Source organism: Nansenia antarctica, assembly GCF_963989245.1.
Source record: "Nansenia antarctica genome assembly, chromosome: 12".
Lineage (NCBI taxonomy): Eukaryota > Metazoa > Chordata > Actinopteri > Argentiniformes > Microstomatidae > Nansenia > Nansenia antarctica.
In genome coordinates, this window is record NC_137682.1 from 29,153,310 (window position 1) to 29,174,161 (window position 20,852).

A 20,852-nucleotide genomic window follows, 5' to 3' on the forward strand; every position below is an offset into this window, starting at 1 on the left:
GAGGAACTCACTTCCATGTTCAACACCTCCTGTCGCTCCATCCTCGACTCGATAGCCCCGCTTACCGTGAAAAAGCCCAAACCCAGGGTCTCAGCTTGGCTCAACGACACCATCAGATCTCAGAGAAGAGCGTGGAGACAGGCGGAACGCAGGTGGAAAAAGGACAGGCTGACCATCTCACTTGAGATTTTGAGGGAAAAGCAGAGGACCTATCAGAAGGTGGTAAAGACTGAAAGGGCTAAGTACTTTGCCACTCTCATCTCCAACACCTCACACAACCCCAGAGTGTTATTCAGGACGATCAACACCGTTGTTCACCCCCCCCTACCGTCATCCAGGATCCATCCCCGGCTAAGTGCGAGGATTTTTTATCCTTTTTTTCTGTCACCAATATCAGAAAAAACATCCCGCACTCCACCAAGGACTTAGCCACCACACCTTCACTCTACCAGCCCTATCCAAGATGGCCGCTGCACTGAAGCCGGCCTCATCGCCTCTGGACCCCATCCCTACCCCCCTCCTCAAAGAGGTGTTCGACACGGTAGGGCCACACATCCTCTCAATAATCAACAGCTCGCCTGTGGGGTCCCTCAGGGCTCCATCCTCGGTCCCATCTTGTTCTCCCTCTACATGCTCCCCCTCTGTCTAATCCCTCAACGCTACCAGATCTCATTCCACTGCTATGCGGACGACACCCAGCTTTACTTATCAATCAACACTGACGACCCCGCCGATCTGAAGCGCCTGATAGACTGCCTCCGCGATGTGAAGGAGTGGATGGCCCAGAACTTCCTACAGCTGAATGAGAGCAAGGGGGAAATCCTCCTCATCGGCAACACCACCGCCATCACTCAGCTCAGCACCAACATGGGAAGCCTGTCCACCCTTGTCAGACCACATGTCAAGAACCTCGGTGTCATCTTTGACTCCGAGCTCAACCTTGACCGACAAGTGAGCTCCGTCGTGAAGTCATGTTTCTACCAACTACGCATCATAGCCAAGATCAAGTCCTTCCTCACCCCCAGTGACCTGAGGAGGGTCGTCCTCATGCTAATTTCATCTAGGCTCGACTACTGCAACTCACTCTATGCTGGACTTCCTGATAAGACCATCTACCGCCTGCAGCTAGTCCAAAATGCCGCTGCTAGGCTGGTGTCAGGTACCAACATGAGGGACCACATCTCCCCTGTCCTCATCTCCCTTCACTGGCTCCCAGTGAAGAAGAGAGTGAAGTTCAACATTTGCACCTTTGTCTTTAAAGCTCTCAACAGTCTCGCCTCACCCTACATCAAGGACCTCCTGGACCAGTCTTCCACCTCAAGGCCCAGACCCAGGCTCAGGTCCACGCCCAACTCAGCCTGAGGGTCCCACGCACCAACCTCGACCCTGTGGAACGCGCTCCCTTCTGCCATCAAGTTTGCCCCCACTCTGGACTCCTTTAGAGCCAAGTTAAAATCCCACCTCTTCGTCAATGATGTTCCCTAAGTCTACTCCCTATTTGTTGTGAATTGTATCCCTTGAGATGTACGTTTAAGTCGTCTGTGTCTGATTGCTTTCCGTGTTCCTTGTCCTTGTCTTTATCTGTTCCTTTACCCGGGCTGCGCCCCGGGCCGATGTAAAAGTTGGATGGGGGGCGCATTATAAATAAAATGAACATAACATAACATAACAATCAATCAATCAATCAATCAATCATCAATCAATTGGTACTTAGTTTGAAACTGGATATACAGTACTAGCCAAAAGTTTGGACACACTTCCCCATTCAATTGAATGGGAAAGTGTGTCCAAACGTTTGACTAGTACTGTATATGTATCAATATTGTGTGTGGTAAAAGGAGGTCTACATTCAAGCATGTTATACATTCTTTAAGGTTCTTTAAATATCCACTGAGTAAATAGGTTTTCCTCCACTTGCTATAGTACACCATATACAGTACTGTTGTCACCCTCACCTGGTTCTGTGCTATCCCCGACAGCCGTATGACCTCCAGGGTGTCGTTGATCCAGCTGTGGTAACAGGGGTGGGTCGGCGGGGGTCTGCGCAGGGTGAAGACCACGGTGTGGTTGTGTGGGGCAGCCAGTCGTAACAGCTGCTCCAGGCTACACACACTCTGGTTCCCAGCCAGCCTCACCTCCATCTGGGACATAGACTGGACTGTCCAGAAGGGGTCGTCCTAGAGCACAGCACACACATCACACACACACACACACACACACACACACACATCACACACACACACCCACACACACACACACACACACACACACACACACACGCACACACGCACACACACACACACACACACACACACACACACACACACACACACACATCACACACACATCACACAGCACACACATCAATCACAGTCAGAGTTCTTTATTGTCACATGCTCAGCAGCCAGATGCTTGGTTCACACAGGGCCTCAAACAGTGGTAACACCTACAATAAACTACAATAGATTATGACAATAAATCAAAGGATTTAACAATATAAGGTTAGGCGGTAGTGTGCAGTGCAAAACCAGTCATGTGCAATAATAATATAAACCAGTCATGTGCAATAATATATCAATATATCTGTTGGTAGTACAAACATTCTTTAGATGGCATTTAGATAATGTGAAAAACCAATAGCAGCATGTTGGTGAGTATGTGTGGGAGAGTCAACGGGGAGAAGACAACATGTATTTGGGGTAGAAGCTGTTGCAGAAGGCTTAGGTCCCATGCTGGGCGCACCGGTATAGTCTGCCAGACGGGAGCAGGGGGAACAGATGTTTCTGGGGTCAGATAATCAGATACATCAAGTGGGATTATGCCAAATCCTGACAACAAACTGTTATTTGATGATGGTTGGGCTAAATTCCATTTTAACTCGGTATATGGAAATAATCATCATCGAAAATACTTTTCCTATTCATCAATGACATTTCAGTTCAGTTGAATGGGAATTGATCCATACAGTCCTTACTGAACTCCTGAAAGCAAAGGCTTATGAACTCAGACAATGAGTCTCGAGTAAACTACTTCGTGGAATACTGAATACTGTGTCCTGCAAAATCAATGATGTTATCATTGAATTAGACATTAGATAAGATTAACAGTGTGTGAAGACCTCTGTTGACAATCAAACAAAGATGGCAGAGGAGGAGTGTAAGCAGAGGAAGGAGTGTAGCATTTTCCGTTAGCGGGGGTGTGGCAGTAATACCTTCAAATACCACTGGCCTGCATTGAGGCTGTGTAAGTCAGTCCAGTTGAAGAAAGAGGCGTCGTCCAGCTGTCTGTCTGGAAAGACCTTCCTCACATCTGTAGTCCTCCTCAGGGTGAGGTCTCGCATCAGGAAAGGCACCCCGTCAAGACTGAGGTCGGAAAGAGACCAACAGTCAAGTCTACTGTAGCATGCCTTTGATTCAGGATTAGACACACTGATGACATATGATGCCCGCTGGTGTGAGGAGCATGGCCTGGTTCTGTTTGTCATCAGGTTTAATTACTCAGCTCAGACAAATGGGTGAAAGGTAGGGTGGAAGGTAGAGGGAAAGGTAGGGTGGAAGGTAGGGATGGACGGTTTCCAATTATTGAAACCGAAAAACCGTCAAAGACTAAAACCGGGGTTTTCCGGTTAACCCAAAAAATATTTAAAAAATAAAATAAAAAAAAGAGCGCCAATTTCAAATAATTGAGCCCTACTGCTACAATACACTCATGTCGAACACCATTAAAACACCGTAAGCACAGTCGCAACACATTTAGGCTACTTAGTTTCACAAATATAAGTGGAAAGGCAGACTTTTGTAAGCTACACTATACATGAAAACACATGAACACTTAACACACCAGCTCCGCTGATCCAGGGTGCACGCCTGCACGGAAGATCATCTCTTGGAACAGCGTCTTCATTGAATGAACTGCTTTCTCAATATCTTGGTTCTTAGACAAAGTTTCAGCTGCTGCTCAATGTATTTAAATATTTGAGTACTGCTCAATAATCACTGAAATATTAGACTTAGAATTATGCAGTGAACATACTTAAAGCTTTTCATAAAAACCACATGCCGCGAGACTGACTCGTCCTAATAATAATTAATAATTTTGCCATTTAGCAGACGCTTTTATCCAAAGCGACTTACAATTACGAATTACAGGGACATTCCCCCTGGAGTAACTGAGGGCTAAGTGCCTTACCCAAGGGCACACTAGCAGTGGTGTGGCTTCAGGCGGGATTTGAACTCACAACCTTCCGATCACAAGTCCAACTCACTATCCACTAGACCACCACTACCCCTTTACCACTACCCCCATCGTCCTGAACTGTCGTAAGTCAATCAACAAAGAATGCCCCATCAAAATAAAAGTGCCCATGGTAGAGCTGTCAAAATAGAGCTTTCAAAATAAATGTACTAATACAGATAGAGATAAATACAGAACTACCTTTGCGTCACTAAGTGACCGCGTATCTTCTGAGACATGCGTTCTGTCATCACTTTCAGTAGCGCCTTCACACACAGTGGCGCTGTGCACAAACACTCTTGATCCGTATAGCTCTTGTTTTATTATATTGTGGTTTAGTTAAATACTGCACTTGGAGTTACATTCAATGCATGATTTGTGCTATAGAACATAAATAAAGTTTGATTGATTGATTGATATCAAATCAAATCACATTTTATTTCTATAGCGCATTTCTCACAAAAGTGACCCAATGCGCTTTACAGAGAGCAGCGAAAATGATCTTATTAAATGTAAGCGAGTAATTGTAAAAAAACCTTTCCTATCTACCAATAACTGAAGGCAACTATCTTTCCCATAGAGTGATTCGTTACCCTTAAATATAATCCCAATTAGATATTAATCCTCAGTTATTCTTCACAACTGACCAAACCTCTCAAAAAAAAAAAAAAAAAAAATCCGGTTTCAGACGGTTTTGAAAAAAAATCCGGTTTCAGACGGTTTTGATAAAAAACCGTTTCTATTTTTATAAACCCCGGTTTTCGGTATAACCGAAAAACCGGCCATCCCTAGTGGAAGGTAGGGGTAAAGGTAGAGGGAAAGGTAGGGTGGAAGGTAGGGGGAAAGGTAGAGGGAAAGGTAGGGTGGAAGGTAGGGGGAAAGGTAGAGGGAAAGGTAGGGTGGAAGGTAGGGGGAAAGGTAGAGGGAAAGGTAGGGTGGAAGGTAGGGTGGAAGGTAGGGGAAAGGTAGGGTGGAAGGTAGGGTGGAAGGTAGGGGAAAGGTAGGGTGGAAGGTAGGGTGGAAGGTAGGGTGGAAGGTAGGGGGAAAGGTAGGGTGGAAGGTAGGGTGGAAGGTAGGGTGGAAGGTAGGGTGGAAGGTAGGGGAAAGGTAGGGTGGAAGGTAGGGTGGAAGGTAGGGGAAAGGTAGGGTGGAAGGTAGGGTGGAAGGTAGGGTGGAAGGTAGGGGGAAAGGTAGGGTGGAAGGTAGGGTGGAAGGTAGGGTGGAAGGTAGGGTGGAAGGTAGGGTGGAAGGTAGGGTGGAAGGTAGGGGGAAAGGTAGGGGGAAAGGTAGGGGGAAAGGTAGGGTGGAAGGTAGGGTGGAAGGTAGGGTGGAAGGTAGGGTGGAAGGTAGGGTGGAAGGTAGGGTGGAAGGTAGGGTGAAAGGTAGGGTGAAAGGTAGGGTGGAAGGTAGGGTGGAAGGTAGGGTGGAAGGTAGGGTGGAAGGTAGGGTGGAAGGTAGGGTGGAAGGTAGGGGGAAAGGTAGGGGGAAAGGTAGTAGGAAAGGTAGGGTGGAAGGTAGGGTGGAAGGTAGGGTGGAAGGTAGGGTGAAAGATGGTAGGTGGATAGGATGGAGGGATGTATATAATACGCTCAACATCTTCCACACCCAAAACCACCAAAATGCACACACAAACCAACCAACACACATATGCATACACACGCACACACACACACACACACACACACACACACACACACACACACACACACCACACCCATGTGTGCTCCACACATTACATTACAGTCGCATGCATGCACACACATACACACAAGATCCTCTCCTTGCTCAGATCTATTGATCTGGCTACGGGTGCCCCCTATGTGTGTGTGTGTGTGTGTGTGTGTGTGTGTGTGTGTGTGTGTGTTTCTGTATTCGTTACCTGATTGCCACATCAGCCTCTAGCCCACTGACGTTCATCTGTAGAGCCCTCCGGAAGGACATGAGAGTGTTCTCTGGAGCCAGCTAGGAGTGGAGGGATGAACATCAGCATATGATTGCCTGACTGTTTAAGCTCTCTATTACACACTTTGGTTCTACGTTTGCATATAACTGAATAATACATTTGATTTGTAATTACAATTAAAATGTTAATAATTAAAACGTACTGAAGGGTATCAGGTATTGTCATTGATGTTTTATGAGGTCAAAAACATTCACATCAACCAGTACTCAATGGACTAGACACAAGAGTGCAATCTTGTGAAATGGATTTCCATTCCTACTAGTTAGTTATAAGTGAAAGCCAATAGACTGCTGGTTAAACAACACAAACAAGGGACTGGTGAGCATGACATGGCCATAGGAGTCAAACTGATAGTGGTCAGTCATACTGTAGTTCAACCTGTGAGTAGAAAGGCTATAGAGGCCTATGGATATCAATGTAAAGTGCTGCTGGGAAAAACAATGTCATCAGTCATGTGACATGCCCTAGCCTAGGGGGAGTTCTCACATCTCCAGGTCTTCTAATTTCAGCTTTTAACGCCATGTTGATCAATGACACATGCCTCAACTGGCTGGAGAACAGGGTGTGGTTGTGCCAGTGTTTGTAAACCAGTTGTTAGCATTTTAGATGATAGATATTGGCAAAAACATTGGATTGTGGCCTATGCCTGTCACGTAACAATTGTCATCTTGGATTTATTCATTTGGCATTTGGCTGACATTAAATCAAACACATAACTCTCAATGATAAATCAGTCCATTCCCGAGGAAGACATGTGAAACCTCATGAATCATACCTGTATATGAAATGCACCTTTCAATTGAATACTCAGTTTGAGCAGCTCAAATGAAACAAGGAAAATGGTTTTGGTCATGGAGAAAAACCGGCCTCCCTGATGACCTAAGCCCTTATCGCTCTCTCCTCCTCAACTACACCTCCTCTGCATCAGCTGCTAAAGCGTCCTACTACCATTCCAAAATACAATCCTCTGCCTCTAACCATAGGAAATTGTTCTTCACATTTTCTACACCTCTCCACGAGCCCTCACCACTGGGCTCCCCCACGGCTCTGTCCTAGGGCCCTTACTGTTCTCCCTCTATACCAAGTGTCTTCCTAACATCTCTGCATGAATATCAGCCCACCACCTCAAGCTCAACCTGAGCTACTCTTCCTCCCCGGGAAAGCCTGCCCTCTCCAAGACCTCTCCATCACAGTTGAGAACTCTACTGTAGCCTCCTCCCAGACAGCCAAGAATCTTGGAGTGATCCTTGACAAACACTTATCCTGTGAGGTGAATATCACAGTGACAGCTCGCTCCTGCAGATTCTTCCTCTACAACATCAGAAGGATACGTCCATTCCTCAGCAGAGAAACAGCTCAACTCTTGGTCCAGTCACTGGTCATCTCCCCCCTTGACTACTGCAACGGACTGCTGGCAGGGCTCCCCGCCAAGTGTTCAACCGATAGCAGCATCAGATTCAAGACCCTGGTAACCCCTGCCTACCTGCATGCAACAGTCATCCCCCAAACCGACTGGCTCCACCACCTCTACGCGGGTGCAGCAGTCGCTACCTGCTCACGTCTCTTCACTATACTGGCTCCCCGTTGCTGGAACGAGCTTCCCATTGTTGTCAGAACTGCAGAATCACTCCCCATCTTCCACCGTAGACTGAAGACCCATCGCTTCAGGCTACACCTTAACTGTCTCTCCTGAGACATCTACAATACCATGTATTGTTGCCCCAGTGTCATAATAAAATAAAAAAAAATAAAAACATCTTCCTTCTTCTAGCACGACGACAGCCAATTCATAGTTTGCACGTGTCGTCACGGCATAATGGGAACGCCCACCTGGCGGGCAAAACAAATCTTTCTTCCGCTGCCTGCCAGCTATTTTATCAGCTAGCTAGCTAGTTAACATTAGCATTATTGACCCATCCAGATCGAAAAAAACAGATAACTGTCTGTACTTTTGTACGCTTTCATCCTCGTAGTGGAGCAGATAAGGTAAAAATCGTTCACTTGTGGATAAAAGCACCAACATTTTACTGTGTGTACCTCTTGGGTCATTCTTTGGGAAAAAAACGTTAGCCACGCAAATTTCCAAATGGCTGCCATTTTTCTGCCATGGTCTGACATCCATGTTGAAATGTCAGCGAGACATGCAGAGACACGGGTTGCCACGTGTAGATCAGAGGGGGGGAAGGACAGAAAGAGTTGAGTGTCATCTGCGTAGCTGTGGTAGGAGAACCCATGTGAGGAGATTACCGAGCCAAGAGACTTGATGTAGAGAGAGAACAGTAGGGGCCCTAGGACAGAGCCCTGGGGTACCCCAGTGGTGAGGGTTCGTGGAGAAGACAGCGAGGTAGTCTCTCTCCGCCAGGTAGGAAGAAAACCAGGAGTGTGCGGTGCCAGAGATGCCCAGTTCTGAGAGGATGGAGAGAAGGATCTGGTGGTTGACTGTGTCGAAGGCAGCAGACAGGTCCAGGAGAATGAGAACAGAGGAGAGGGAGGAAGCTTGAGCAGAGTGGAGGGCTTCCGTGACAGCAAGGAGAGCAGTCTCAGTGGAGTGCCCAGCCTTGAAGCCGGATTGGTGGGGGTCTAAATGTTCCATCTTCCGGAGATAGTCAGTCAGTTGTTTAGATGCCGCATGTTCAAGGGTTTTGGAAGGGAAGGAGAAAAGGGATACCGGTCTGTAGTTGTGGACAGATGATTGGTCAAGGGTAGGTTTCTTGAGGAGCGGCTTGACTCTGGCTATTTTAAAGGCCGCTGGGACAGATCCTGTGGATAGGGAGGAGTTGATTACGGTGGTACGGTAAGGAAGGATGTCGGAGGAAATGGATTGGAGAAGAGGGGAGGGGATGGGATCGAGAGGGCATGTGGTTGCCCACTTGGATGTGATAAGTGTGAGAATCTCATCACGGGAGAGGGGGGAAAAAGATGATGAGCCAGAGACCGAGTGTCGAGCATAGAGTTTGGAAGGGGTGTTAGCAGCGTTGGTAGGAGGAGGGGAAAAGGTGCTGCTGATGTCGTCCACCTTTTTTTCGAAGTAGGTGACAAAGTAATTGGCAGACAGGGAGGAAGGAGGAGGGGGAGGAGGTGGATTAAGGAGTGTGGAGAAAGTGGAGTACAGTTTTCTAGGATTAGAGGCAGAAGAAGTATTTTGGAATGATAGTAGAATGCTTTAGCAGCTGATGCAGAGGAGGCGTAGTTGGAGAGGAGAGAGTGATAGAGGTTAAGGTCATCAGAGAGGCCAGTTTTTATCCATTTCCTCTCAGCTGCCCTGAGCTCTAGTCTACAAGCATGTAGTGTTTCAGAGAGCCAGCGAGCCCGAGGAGAGGATCGAGCTGGCTTCAAGGTTAGTGGACAGTGGATCGAGCTGGCTTCAAGGTTAGTGGACAGTGGATCGAGCTGGCTTTGAAGGATGGGGTGAGAGTGGACAGGAGGGTGGAGGATGCTGCTTCAGTGGATAGAAGGGAGAAGGATTCAACAGAAGGTAGGGAGGATAAGACAGAAGAAGAAATAGTGGTGGGGGACAGGGTACGTAGGTTGCGACGAGAGGGTCTAAAGTGGTTAGAGGCTGACAGGGAAGAGGTGGTTTTGAGGGGAAGGGAGAAGGATATAAAGTGATGATCAGAAACTGGAAGAGGAGTAACAGTAAGATTGGAAGTGTGGGAGGATCTGGTGAAGACACGGTGGAGCTGATTGCCTTATGAGTCGGAGGAGAGGAGGACAGGGTAAGGCCGAAGGAGAGGAGAAGGTCAAGTACTCCAGATGAGAGAAGCTTCTCTGATTGGAAGTTGAAGTCACCTAGTAGTACGAGCGGAGTGCCATCATCAGGGAAGGAGCTGAGAAGGCCATCCATCTCGCCTAGCTGGCCTGGGGGGCGATAGATGACAACAATGTGACGTTTGACAGGGGAGGAGAACAGCATGGAATTCAAAGGAGGATATTGACAGGTGTGACAGGGGAAGGACAGTATGTGATCACTTAGGCGAGATGAGGAGTCCTGTGCCTCCCCCTCGACCAGAGGATCTAGGGGAATGAGAAAAGGAGTAGGTGTCAGAGAGGGCTGCTGGTGTAGCTGTATGTGATCCAGGTCTCAGTGAGAGCGAGGAAATTGAGGGCCATGAGCGACGCATAAGCTGAGATAGCCTCTGCTTTCCAGACCACTGACTGGCAGTTCCAGAGACCGCCCGCGGCAATGAAGTCATGGTCAGTAGAAGAAGGTGGATGAATGAGATTGGAAGGGTTGCGAGGGGGGATGTAGCAACTATGTGTCCTCCTGAGTGTCAGAAGAACAGGAATAGGGAGAAAGCACATTTTGATATTAGTCAGTAGAGGGGAAGAGGGTTAAAGAACAAACAGGAGTAGCTACTGGTAGAAGGAAACTTCTTGGCCTCTCCAGAGTTATAAATCTGGCTTCTCTGTGGTAAAAAGGGTATGGTTTGATAGTAAGATCATTAATATTGGACAATTCTATACAAAGTTTTCCCCAAAAGAGTATTTCCTGGCCGAAAATGGTGGCCATCTTGGAAAAAGTGGCAGCCATCTTGATTTTTGCATGGCTAACAGGTTTTATCAAAAGAGCAATACCCAAGGAGCATTTGTACCAATTTTGATGCTTTTATCCACTTGTGAACGATTTTCCTATAAAAATGCATTTAGCCGCCCCACTATGGCAGCAGTGTGAGGGAAAGCATTCTCCACAAGACATATGTAGACATCACCCAACTGCAGCTCTGGCAGCGACTTCGCTGTTTTTAGTGATTGGAATACTGCGGCAGGTGCTGTATATGCATCGCAAGTGTCCAAAATGTGTAGTTTGTTCACATATCTTTGTTTTTCTTCTTTTGAGAGGTGATCTAAATAATTGTTGCTTGAAACAGGTGGTAAAATGACAGGTCGGTGCTGCAGTTCTACAGAGTTTCCACTATGTTTTGCCCTCCAGGGCTCTGCGCCAGTCACGTGACTGCAAACTATGAATGGCACCAGTCTTTAGCATAGATTACTCTTTCCTGCTATGACTGGTGGATAGATGATTAACTTACTTAGTCAAATGTATTAGATGTAAGTCGCTTTGGATAAAGGCATCTAATAAATGCCAAAATGTAAAATGTAATGATGATGAAGAAGAGACATCCATGACCAACTGAACAAATGCTACACATCATATCAAATCTAATCTCAATAACTCCCATAGATGTAGCTGTTAGGTCGCTCTCACATACAGTATAGCTGCCTGGAGATAAAGCAGCAGATATGGTATCTGTTCCTGGTCTATTTTCAGCTCTGGGACCAGAGGGTCATTAATATACTAGAACAGCCCAGGGTGTTAGAGAAGTAGAAACATTGAAGAGAAAATCGTTTTCTCTACTGCCCCTCTACGAAGGTTACATACCTACACTATTAGCATGGCGTGGGAGGTGTGGGACACTACAGTACAAGCCCTACGATTGGACCCTTGGGTCGGTTGACTCACCATGGGGGCCCCCTGGTGACCGATGACGTCGGGGCGCGGTTTGAGGTGGGAGTGGTCCTTAATGCAGGGGGACGTGATGGAGAGAGGGACCAGGTAGAGGCCCAGTAGAACACTCAGGTAGAGCAACATGACGACTACCTGGAACCCTGGAGAGAGGCCATCACTCAACATGCTTTAGACTGTCGTCACACATGGTTATTACATTATTACTCAACATGCTTTAGACTGTAGTCACAAATGGTTATTACATTATTACTCAACATGCTTTAGACTGTAGTCACAAATGATTATTACATTATTACTCAACATGCTTTAGACTGTAGTCACAAACGGTTATTACATTGAGGTGATTCAGTCATTTAGAAATGACAAACAATTCTAGTACCTCGATGGACATAAGACAAGTATCATGTGATTTAGCTCGTCATGAATGTCTATGATGTTGTTTAAATATTGTACAGCAGGTCGGATGGATTACATCTACACATAATAATAATAATAATAATAATAATAATAATAATAATAATAATAATAATACATTAGACTTGTGGGGCTTTTCCACTACCGGGCTGACGCGGGCCGCATTTGTATCCGAGCCGTGCCGTGCCGTACTTTCAGAAACGCTTCTCCATTATACGGAGCGACCCGGGACTGTAGGAGGAGTTACGTGTCATAAGAGCGATTCACTGTAATAAGTGCCGCTATACAGCTCAACGGGGGGAAATGCGATAAGAATTATGTCAAAATGCAGCATTATCATGCACAGATCAGCCTTAAAACATGTAACGTTAAGTGCCTGTTACTTGCCGCTTTCAGTTCGTCACATCAACGGGGGAAATGCGAGATGAACTCTATGCGAGTTCTATAAATTCCTCCGTTGAACGGAAAGTCCTAAAGTGTTTTAGCGTTCCCCCTTTCCACTGGTAATAAGGAATTGGCAAGAATAGATCGATATAAATAGATCAACATTTAAAAACAGATGAAGAGAATGATTACAATATAGAGATAAAAGTGTTATTACTGGAACTGTATTCTATTAGCGGGATAAAGCACTCCCTCTATTTCGGGCTAAACTGTGCAGTGTAGACGGCGTCCTGGTTCCTCCAGCAACCGGACACTTCCATAAATAACAACAAATATGTAATATGTAAATATGTATAATACCACGTTCATTGATAAAATGACGCCAGGGATGGAAAGGGGTGATGGCAGTTTTAGAAGGGGGATGATGAAGCTCTGGACTATGGAACGGCACAGCACAGCACAACGGGGGGAAATGCGATAAGAATTATGTCAAAATGCAGCACCATCATGCACAGATCAGCCTTAAAGCATGTAACGTTAGATATATAACGTTATACAGGGAGCGATGTATTTCTACGGAAAGGCTGTGCTTCTCTCATTGTGTGTGCTTTGTGTGTTGTGTGTGCTTCTCTCATTGGAATGACGCGGGGCTCATACAATCGCCGCGTTTGTTATAGATACGAGTGCAGCGCTGTCTTGCTGGTAGTCAAATATATTTATTTATACAGCATATGGATGTTCCGTGCCTGTTAGCCTACTTGCCGCTTTCAGTTCTAGTAGATTTGTAGTTTAGATCTCGCAACCAGGGATTGGGAAACGATGTATTTCTACGAAAAGGCTGACTGACGCGGGGCTCATACAATCTCCGCGTTTGTTATAGAGTGCTCCGGTGTCTTGCTGGTAGTCAAATATATTTATTTATATATACAGCAGTGGAGGCTGGTGACTTCCAGAATTGAGGAGGCCAATTTTTTTTCCGCTTGCTCGCTACACTCGCGATGGAATGTTCCCTGTTCTTCTTATCTGTCTTTGTTAAAAATTATTAATTCGTGTTTGGCGGTACTGAAGGGATTGGGACACTCTCAGGATGGTGGATGAAGCAGCTTTTATTGCCTGCACAATGGGTCATCAAATAAACAAAACAATTGGCATGAATCTCTGGTCCGCCTGCAGCAGCTATTGTCCCTTCTGCTCAGGCTCACAACATTCACCACAACATACTACATACAATCAATGACATGTCAAAAGCACTCAAACACTATGTCAATCAGACACACAATATACAATTCAGAACAATACTTCATCCATTTCTAATATTTATCCTGCAGAACAGCACTCATACACGCGTGTGGCGGAAAAAGGTACTACACGTGGAATGCAACATGACGTTACTGACTAGCCATGCCCTAGCTCGCGAATGCTAGCAACACCACGAGTGGACTCTTACAAAATGCACCAAAACATAGAACTCAAACAACATATGTAATAAGTTACCTGCACAATGGGTCATGGTCCGCCTGCAGCAGCTATTGTCCCTTCTGCTCAGGCTCACAACATTCACCACAACATACTACATACAATTATTAATTATTAATATTAAAAATAAAACTGTTCAATAAATCCTAAATGGTCATTTTAAGCAAAAGTATTTGGCCAAATGAGCTATTATTTTCAGGGATAATAGCCATGGGTGTTCTAGCGTGTCCTGCACTGAAGTGACTGGCGTTCAGCCAGGGCGGCTGTGGCGCATGAGGTAGAGCTGCCGTCTTGTAATGATCACAATGTGATTGGACGAACAAAATGTCAATCTTTCAGCCCTGGACTCAATGCATGATGAGGCAAGGCCTCCTGTGCCCACCCATTTTCAGTGATTTGGCCAATCAAATATTGCCATGAGAAAAATTGCATTACATTGACTTCTATGAGAAACCACTTTCCGACAGGAGGCCTGGACTTTCCGACAGGAGGCCTGGCCTCCTTCAATAGAAACGGATAGGGATTCTGGCCTGTAGGTGCTTTACAATTGCAATATTGGGTTTTAGCCATGGAAAAATTCAGATTTATGAACAAAACGTAAATAATATTAATATAATATAATATGTTAAATAAATAAATAAATAAAATAAATATAATTATTGCTTTTTTAAATCTCTCTCTCTTCTCTCAAATTATTGGGGAGGCCAGGCCTCCTTCACCTCTATGGAGGAGCCTCCACTGATATACAGCATATGGATGTTACGTGCCTGTTACCTGCCGCTTTCAGTTCTAGTAGTTTAGATCTCGCAACCAGGGAAACGCCAACATGTGTTAAAGGGAGCAAGACGCGAATCTACCGGCATTTGACTCATGAGTGAACGGCGAAAATGCCTGGACGGCACAGCTTGGGATTCCATTGAAGTTACAGGGAACTATGTGTGAAAGAGGCTTAAATGTTGAAATAACAGTAATACAATGTTCATTGATAAAATGACATAAGGGATGGAAAGGGGAGATGGCAGTTTTAGAAGGGGGATGATGAAGCGCTGGACTGAGGAACAGCATAGGCACAGTACATCGCCATAATAGCGATTTTTTGTTATGCTTGTTGTAGTGTTGTTCCGATACCATTTTTTGATCCCGATACCGATACCTGACCGTGCAGTACTTGCCGATACCGAGTACCGATCCGATACCACGGCGTTTGTTGTTTTGGTCCATCCGTTCTCTTGCTCGCTGTCGCAGCTGCAGTAGATGACAGAAACTCTTTGTGCTCTTTAATATGTTTTGCCTTTAAATGCTTAATTAAGTTGCTAGTATTGAAACTGGCAGCTTTAGTGCCACCCCTCGACACATTGAGACCGCAAATTGTGCATTTAGCCGTTGTACACACCGGACTATCCACCTTGAAATATCTCCAAACCGCCGACATGTTCTCCTCACTACACCTCTACAGCATGCGTGTTTGTTTTTCCGCGATAGTGAAAAGCTGCCACGCCATTGGTTGAGAGCAGCTGCTCTGGGCCAATAGCGTTCCAGCAGAGGAGCATGCCTGGGCATGTCTGTGTTAGGAAGGCTGTGTCAGGCTACTATAGCAGACAAGCTGAGAAAAACGCAACGTGCTGCGTATCGGGTGTCATTATTTGTTAGTACTCGCCGATACCGATACCAGCATTTTTGTGCGTATCGGTGGCCATGCCGATACTAGTATCGGTATCGGAACAACACTAGCTTGTTGTAAATAAAAGTTCTATGATGCATTGAAATGACATTAAACTAAGATAATACGATGGTTATCATATTTTTTCAAATCTTTATTAATACGTTATTACAGAAACAGTAAGTGACATTTTCCTAGAGCAAAATCTGTTGTGGTATTTAAAAATGGCGGTTAGTGATGAAATCTATGAACATGGGATGACGATTTCCATTGACCAATCAACGGTGTGCAGCGTCACACGTCACACGCAGCCTGGCAAAAAGGTACCCTTCTGCCCTATAGTTCCTGCTCGCGAAGGGTAGCTAAAGAACCAAGCCGACCCGACCCGAGCCGTGCCGGGCCGACAAATGGAAAAGCGCCAAAGAAGCAGGCCAGCCCGGGTCGGCTGATATAATGCAGCAGTGACTGGATGTGGAGCAGTTACAGTATAAGGCCGGCTTCATTATACAGCCTAAACTATTTCACTTTCTCCTGCTCCCTCTCTGTGCTGGGTAAGTAACACACTGCTCAGCCAGGTTGAATGCGTCAGAAGAACTCTTGTTGCCAGACACAAGACGAAAGCCTTCACTCCTTAACCTCACAACCTCTTCAGACACATGCTGAGTTTATGTTATGTACCAAGACATATTAACCTCTGCAAACCACCACCAGCTGCTACATCACAAACAGAGGTCACAGAGGTCAAATAGATGTCATCTCCATGGGAATGGTCTGATACTATAAATGAATAAATTGTATAACGATGTAATACAAACACAATACAGCCAAGCGTACATGTTCTAAATAAAACATTATCACCTGATTTAATATTCAGGTGCAAAAGCAACCTAGCACTTGAGAAACTCGGACCGGTCTCTCCTGTATGTCTAACTAGCAGTGTCCAGTGCCCTCGTAGGCCCGATGTGTTTTGTTGGTTCTACATCACGTGAGTGCAGAGGAATGTTCAGTATGCCTGCCACCCTACCCTCGCATACCTGGGTGTTAATCATTCACCATCAACCGCTGTGAACTGTGACATTTTGGGGATTTGGGATCGGTAAGGGTGGACAGGTAAGGTTGGACAGGTAAGGTTGGACAGGTAAGGGTGGACAGGTAAGGGTGGACAGGTAAGGGTGGACAGGTAAGGGTGGACAGGTAAGGGTGGACAGGTAAGGCTGGACAGGTAAGGGTGGACAGGTAAGGGTGGACAGGTAAGGGTGGACAGGTAAGGGTGGACAGTCACACAGACGGTTTACTTGTTTTCTCTGCACGGGCCACCTGTCCAGCCACCAGCCAGGCCAGCGCCGTGACCGCCACCAGGGCTCCTATGTGCAGGAAGGGACCTGTGGCCTGGGAGGGGAGAGCAGAGGTGTGACATTATGACATCACTACGGCATTACGAGGCCGTGTTAAAGCACTGGTTCATTATATTGCATGACTAATTAAGTGTTGACACAGACAGTGGCTTTAATTGCTTTCATGGAGGTTTGTAATATTGTTTCCTATATTGAATTTTGCTGCTGGTTACAAGGGTGCAATATTCAAGTGTCACTTCAAGTATCCCCTTTGGAGTGGCGACTTGTTTTGAACCAACCTGGAGTGATATGGGGATGACAGTCCATTCCTCCCCCCATGTTTGATTGATAGTTATCATCCCAATGATGGTGGTCAGCAGTGCAGTCATGACTCCTACCTGGGAAGGCAGACAGAGAGAGAGGTGGACCATCGGACTCTGTCTCATATACACACACTCACACACACACACACACACAAACACACACACACACACACACACACACACACACACAGGCACACACACAGGCACGCACACAGGCACGCACACACACACACACACACACACACACACACACACACACACACACAGGCACGCACGCATGCACACACAGGCGCAGACACACACACAGGTGCAGACACACACACACACAGGTGCAGACACACACACGGGCGCAGACACACACACGAGTACAGACACACACACGAGTACAGACACACACACACACACACACACACAAACGGGCATAGACACACACACACACACACACACACACACACACACACACACACACACACACACACACACACACACACACACACACACACTTACCTTGTGGAGCCAGTGCAAGTTCAGCTGTTGCCCAACTGCTATGTGGCAAAGTGCTAAAATCTGAAAGAATAGATAAACATACACAGATGATACACAGACAAATGTACTGCTTTCAAAACAGGTCAACATCTGCTCCTACAATCACAACGTCCACGTGTGGGTGTGGCACAGATGTGCCTGGGAAGTGGGAACACAGGTTTTTTTATGCTGCCGCTTTACCCCCACAACAACTGGGCAGTGCCAGGGCTCGGCACAGTATCAACACCATCCTGCTGTGAATGTTTGATGATACGACATCACTCACCATTAAAAATGCAATATAAGTGAAGCCGGCAGCCGTGGTGGCCAGGATTGGAACGGTCCCGTCCCTCCACTCCCCAGAACGGTTATATAAAAACCTGCAAGAGTGGAAGTCAGTTACATAACAGCGTCTCATCAGCATCACCAGACGGTATCATGTCTTAACCAGAAGCAGGACAGGCAGCCGTGCTGGCCTCATCTGTCAGCCTAGGAGAGGATGTATGCCTCCAGATGTAGGAGGGCATTGTCCATAGATACTGATCTAAGATCAATGGAGTGTTTTTCCATCTCAATGGTTCAGGTCAGGGAGTCCATTTAAATGGATCGAAAACAACGAGTTACAGTTGCAGTGTTAAACCAGCGCCTGCACTGAAATCCCAAGATTTAGTTCTAGTGCCTTTGAGAAGGATCCTTTGCCTTTATTGTTCTAATAGAATTTTCAAGCAGACAGCTAAACGCAACAAAGGAAGCTGCTTCTGAGCAATGGGGGCAGTTGCTCGGACAGAATTGGGGCCAAGAGATTATGTAATCATAATGTTAACTGCTGGCAAATTATCTCTGAAATACAAAGTGGGATAGGAACAAAAGGAACAAAGATGTCCTGAAGTCCTCTCTCGCACGCACACACACACACACACACGCACGCACGCACGCATGCACAGCATACTGTCAAGCTGAGGAGAACCTGGGCTAACCCTAACCCCGCCTCAGCTGGAGAGCAGCAGGGGGGAGTCACATTGAGGCCTACGCTGCTAATTACATTCCCTTCTTTATCAGTGATTCCACTGGCAACATAGCCAGGTCACCATCAGGTCACCACCAATGAAAGCTGCCTTTGCAATACTGTAGAAGGCAGCACTCCTCCTCAGTAGAGGGAGAGAGAAAGTGAGAGAGAGCGAGACAGAGAAGGGGGTGGAGGAGAGGTGACATTGAATAGAGATAAAGTGCAGCGAGGTAGCAAGAGGAAATAACCTTGGGGGGACAAAATGAATTGTACTGTACAAGAGACTCTAGTCTTCTTTCTCACAAGACAGACACAAGTCAACCTGACAGTGGCCCAGGGCCCATGGCCACAATGAAGCTGCAGTGAAAACAGAAGCCTCTGGATATTCTGTACGGAGGCATAGTGACATACATAGTGTATCTAGTATCATAGTGTATCTAAATGATGTTAAGTATCACCTGAAAAAGTGCAACATAAATCACAAAATCATTTTTTGTAAAGCCCCAATTGAATGTGCAGTGTGTCTTGCCTCCTTATAGCGGAACCAATACTTCCAGTGCCTTTAAGACAAGGGTGGGTTGGTTGCGTATGCATTAGATTTGATACTCCATAATCCACCAATGAATGGCCCACATTATGATTGACTGAGGTTGATTTGGGGGCTACAGGGTGTCTCTGGTCTGCTAAAATGTCCCCTGTAATCTGCATTCATAAAAGCCTGACCCGTCCTGCCCCGAATAGAGGAGAGCTGCTGGGATCATCCCAACATGAGCATGGGCATGACGGACGACTTTAAACTACTTAGAAGCTATATTAAGGTTACAGAGTAAAAGCATTTTCAGCTTTTGGAAAATGGTGAAAAGATAAATAGAGATGATACCAGCATTTACAGAGAAAAGATTATCCTCCGCCCCCCCCCCCCCACACACACACACACACACACACATCAGGTTACTCACCAGTTAAACTCATTGTAATCATTGTGCGCTTCCCACCAGAAGTAGAACCAGACCAGGAGCAGACAGAAAGTGAAGAAGAGTATAAGGGACCACAGGAACTCCCACTGAGAAATATACACACAAACAAACACAATGAGAATCATCAGCATGGAAATACTGTGGAATACTGTTGCTTACAAACATTGATGCGCTGTCCCAAAAAAGGAAAGCTGATAAGATCAGGTACTGTACAGGAGCCTTTCCTCAACATCAAAATCAACAAATCTCAGCCTTCAACTCCATCACTGGGTGATCAGCCCTTAGCTGCTGCCAAACAGAGTAGCAAAGTCTATCATCTACATGACTATAGCAGCCGCTACACACACTGTGAACTAACAGCTGAGCCTTGTCTCATAGCCAAAAATGTTAAACACTACTCAGTCAGATGAGGCAATGTGACTGGGTACTTTATGACAAAACAACACTGGGTTAGGGACTGTCATAGCGTGTCTGTTTGAAAGACACATTCACGATGTGCATTATAGAAGACAGGACACACATGTTATATCAGTTACCGGTGCAAGTTAAATATAACAGAACCCTTGATGTACAAAAGTACACTTAAAAAAAAAAAAAACTTCAGGCATCAACCTTTTGACCCTTTCTTAACTAAAGAAGTTAATTGTTTTACCTCAGTCATGAAATGGAATGAGAAGTTAAGACCACACAAAAAGAACAGATAGGCACAAAATAATAATGAACTATAATTAGTGTGATGACCCTTAGCCATCAGATAATTGAAATACACGGAGCAGGAGTGACTTGGCCTCAAACATGATTTGCACCCCAGCCCTCGGATTAGCATACAATGCTGCCTGTGCAGCCTGGTCTCAGATCTGTTTGTGCTTTAGCTGACTATCATTGACACAGTACAGTACCATACTCCATGGGCACTCGAGGGAGAGGGAGGGGGAGGGGGAGAGAGAGAGAGAGAATAATAATATGTTTTATTTCATTTATTTATTCTACTATGTAATCTATTTGTAATCTATTTATTTGTAATCTAGTATGTAATCTATTTATTTATTCTAGTATGTACATGTATACTATGTACATTACATTCTTTTTG

The 20,852-nt window shown here is 45.8% G+C and overlaps 1 protein-coding gene across 1 annotated transcript in view; it reads right to left on the minus strand.

Annotated features, from left to right (window-relative positions):
• gdpd5b (glycerophosphodiester phosphodiesterase domain containing 5b) overlaps positions 1–20,852 on the minus strand; it is a gene marked incomplete at both ends in the record, with an annotated part of 57,072 nt that overhangs the window by 7,453 nt on the left and 28,767 nt on the right. The window contains 9 exons of the mRNA XM_080543048.1: positions 1,956–2,177; positions 3,212–3,362; positions 6,113–6,195; positions 11,658–11,803; positions 16,893–16,986; positions 17,231–17,329; positions 17,762–17,821; positions 18,066–18,159; positions 19,745–19,848. Of these exons, the coding sequence (XP_080399174.1) occupies positions 1,956–2,177; positions 3,212–3,362; positions 6,113–6,195; positions 11,658–11,803; positions 16,893–16,986; positions 17,231–17,329; positions 17,762–17,821; positions 18,066–18,159; positions 19,745–19,848 (1,053 nt within the window). The remainder of the gene's footprint in view (positions 1–1,955; positions 2,178–3,211; positions 3,363–6,112; positions 6,196–11,657; positions 11,804–16,892; positions 16,987–17,230; positions 17,330–17,761; positions 17,822–18,065; positions 18,160–19,744; positions 19,849–20,852) is intronic.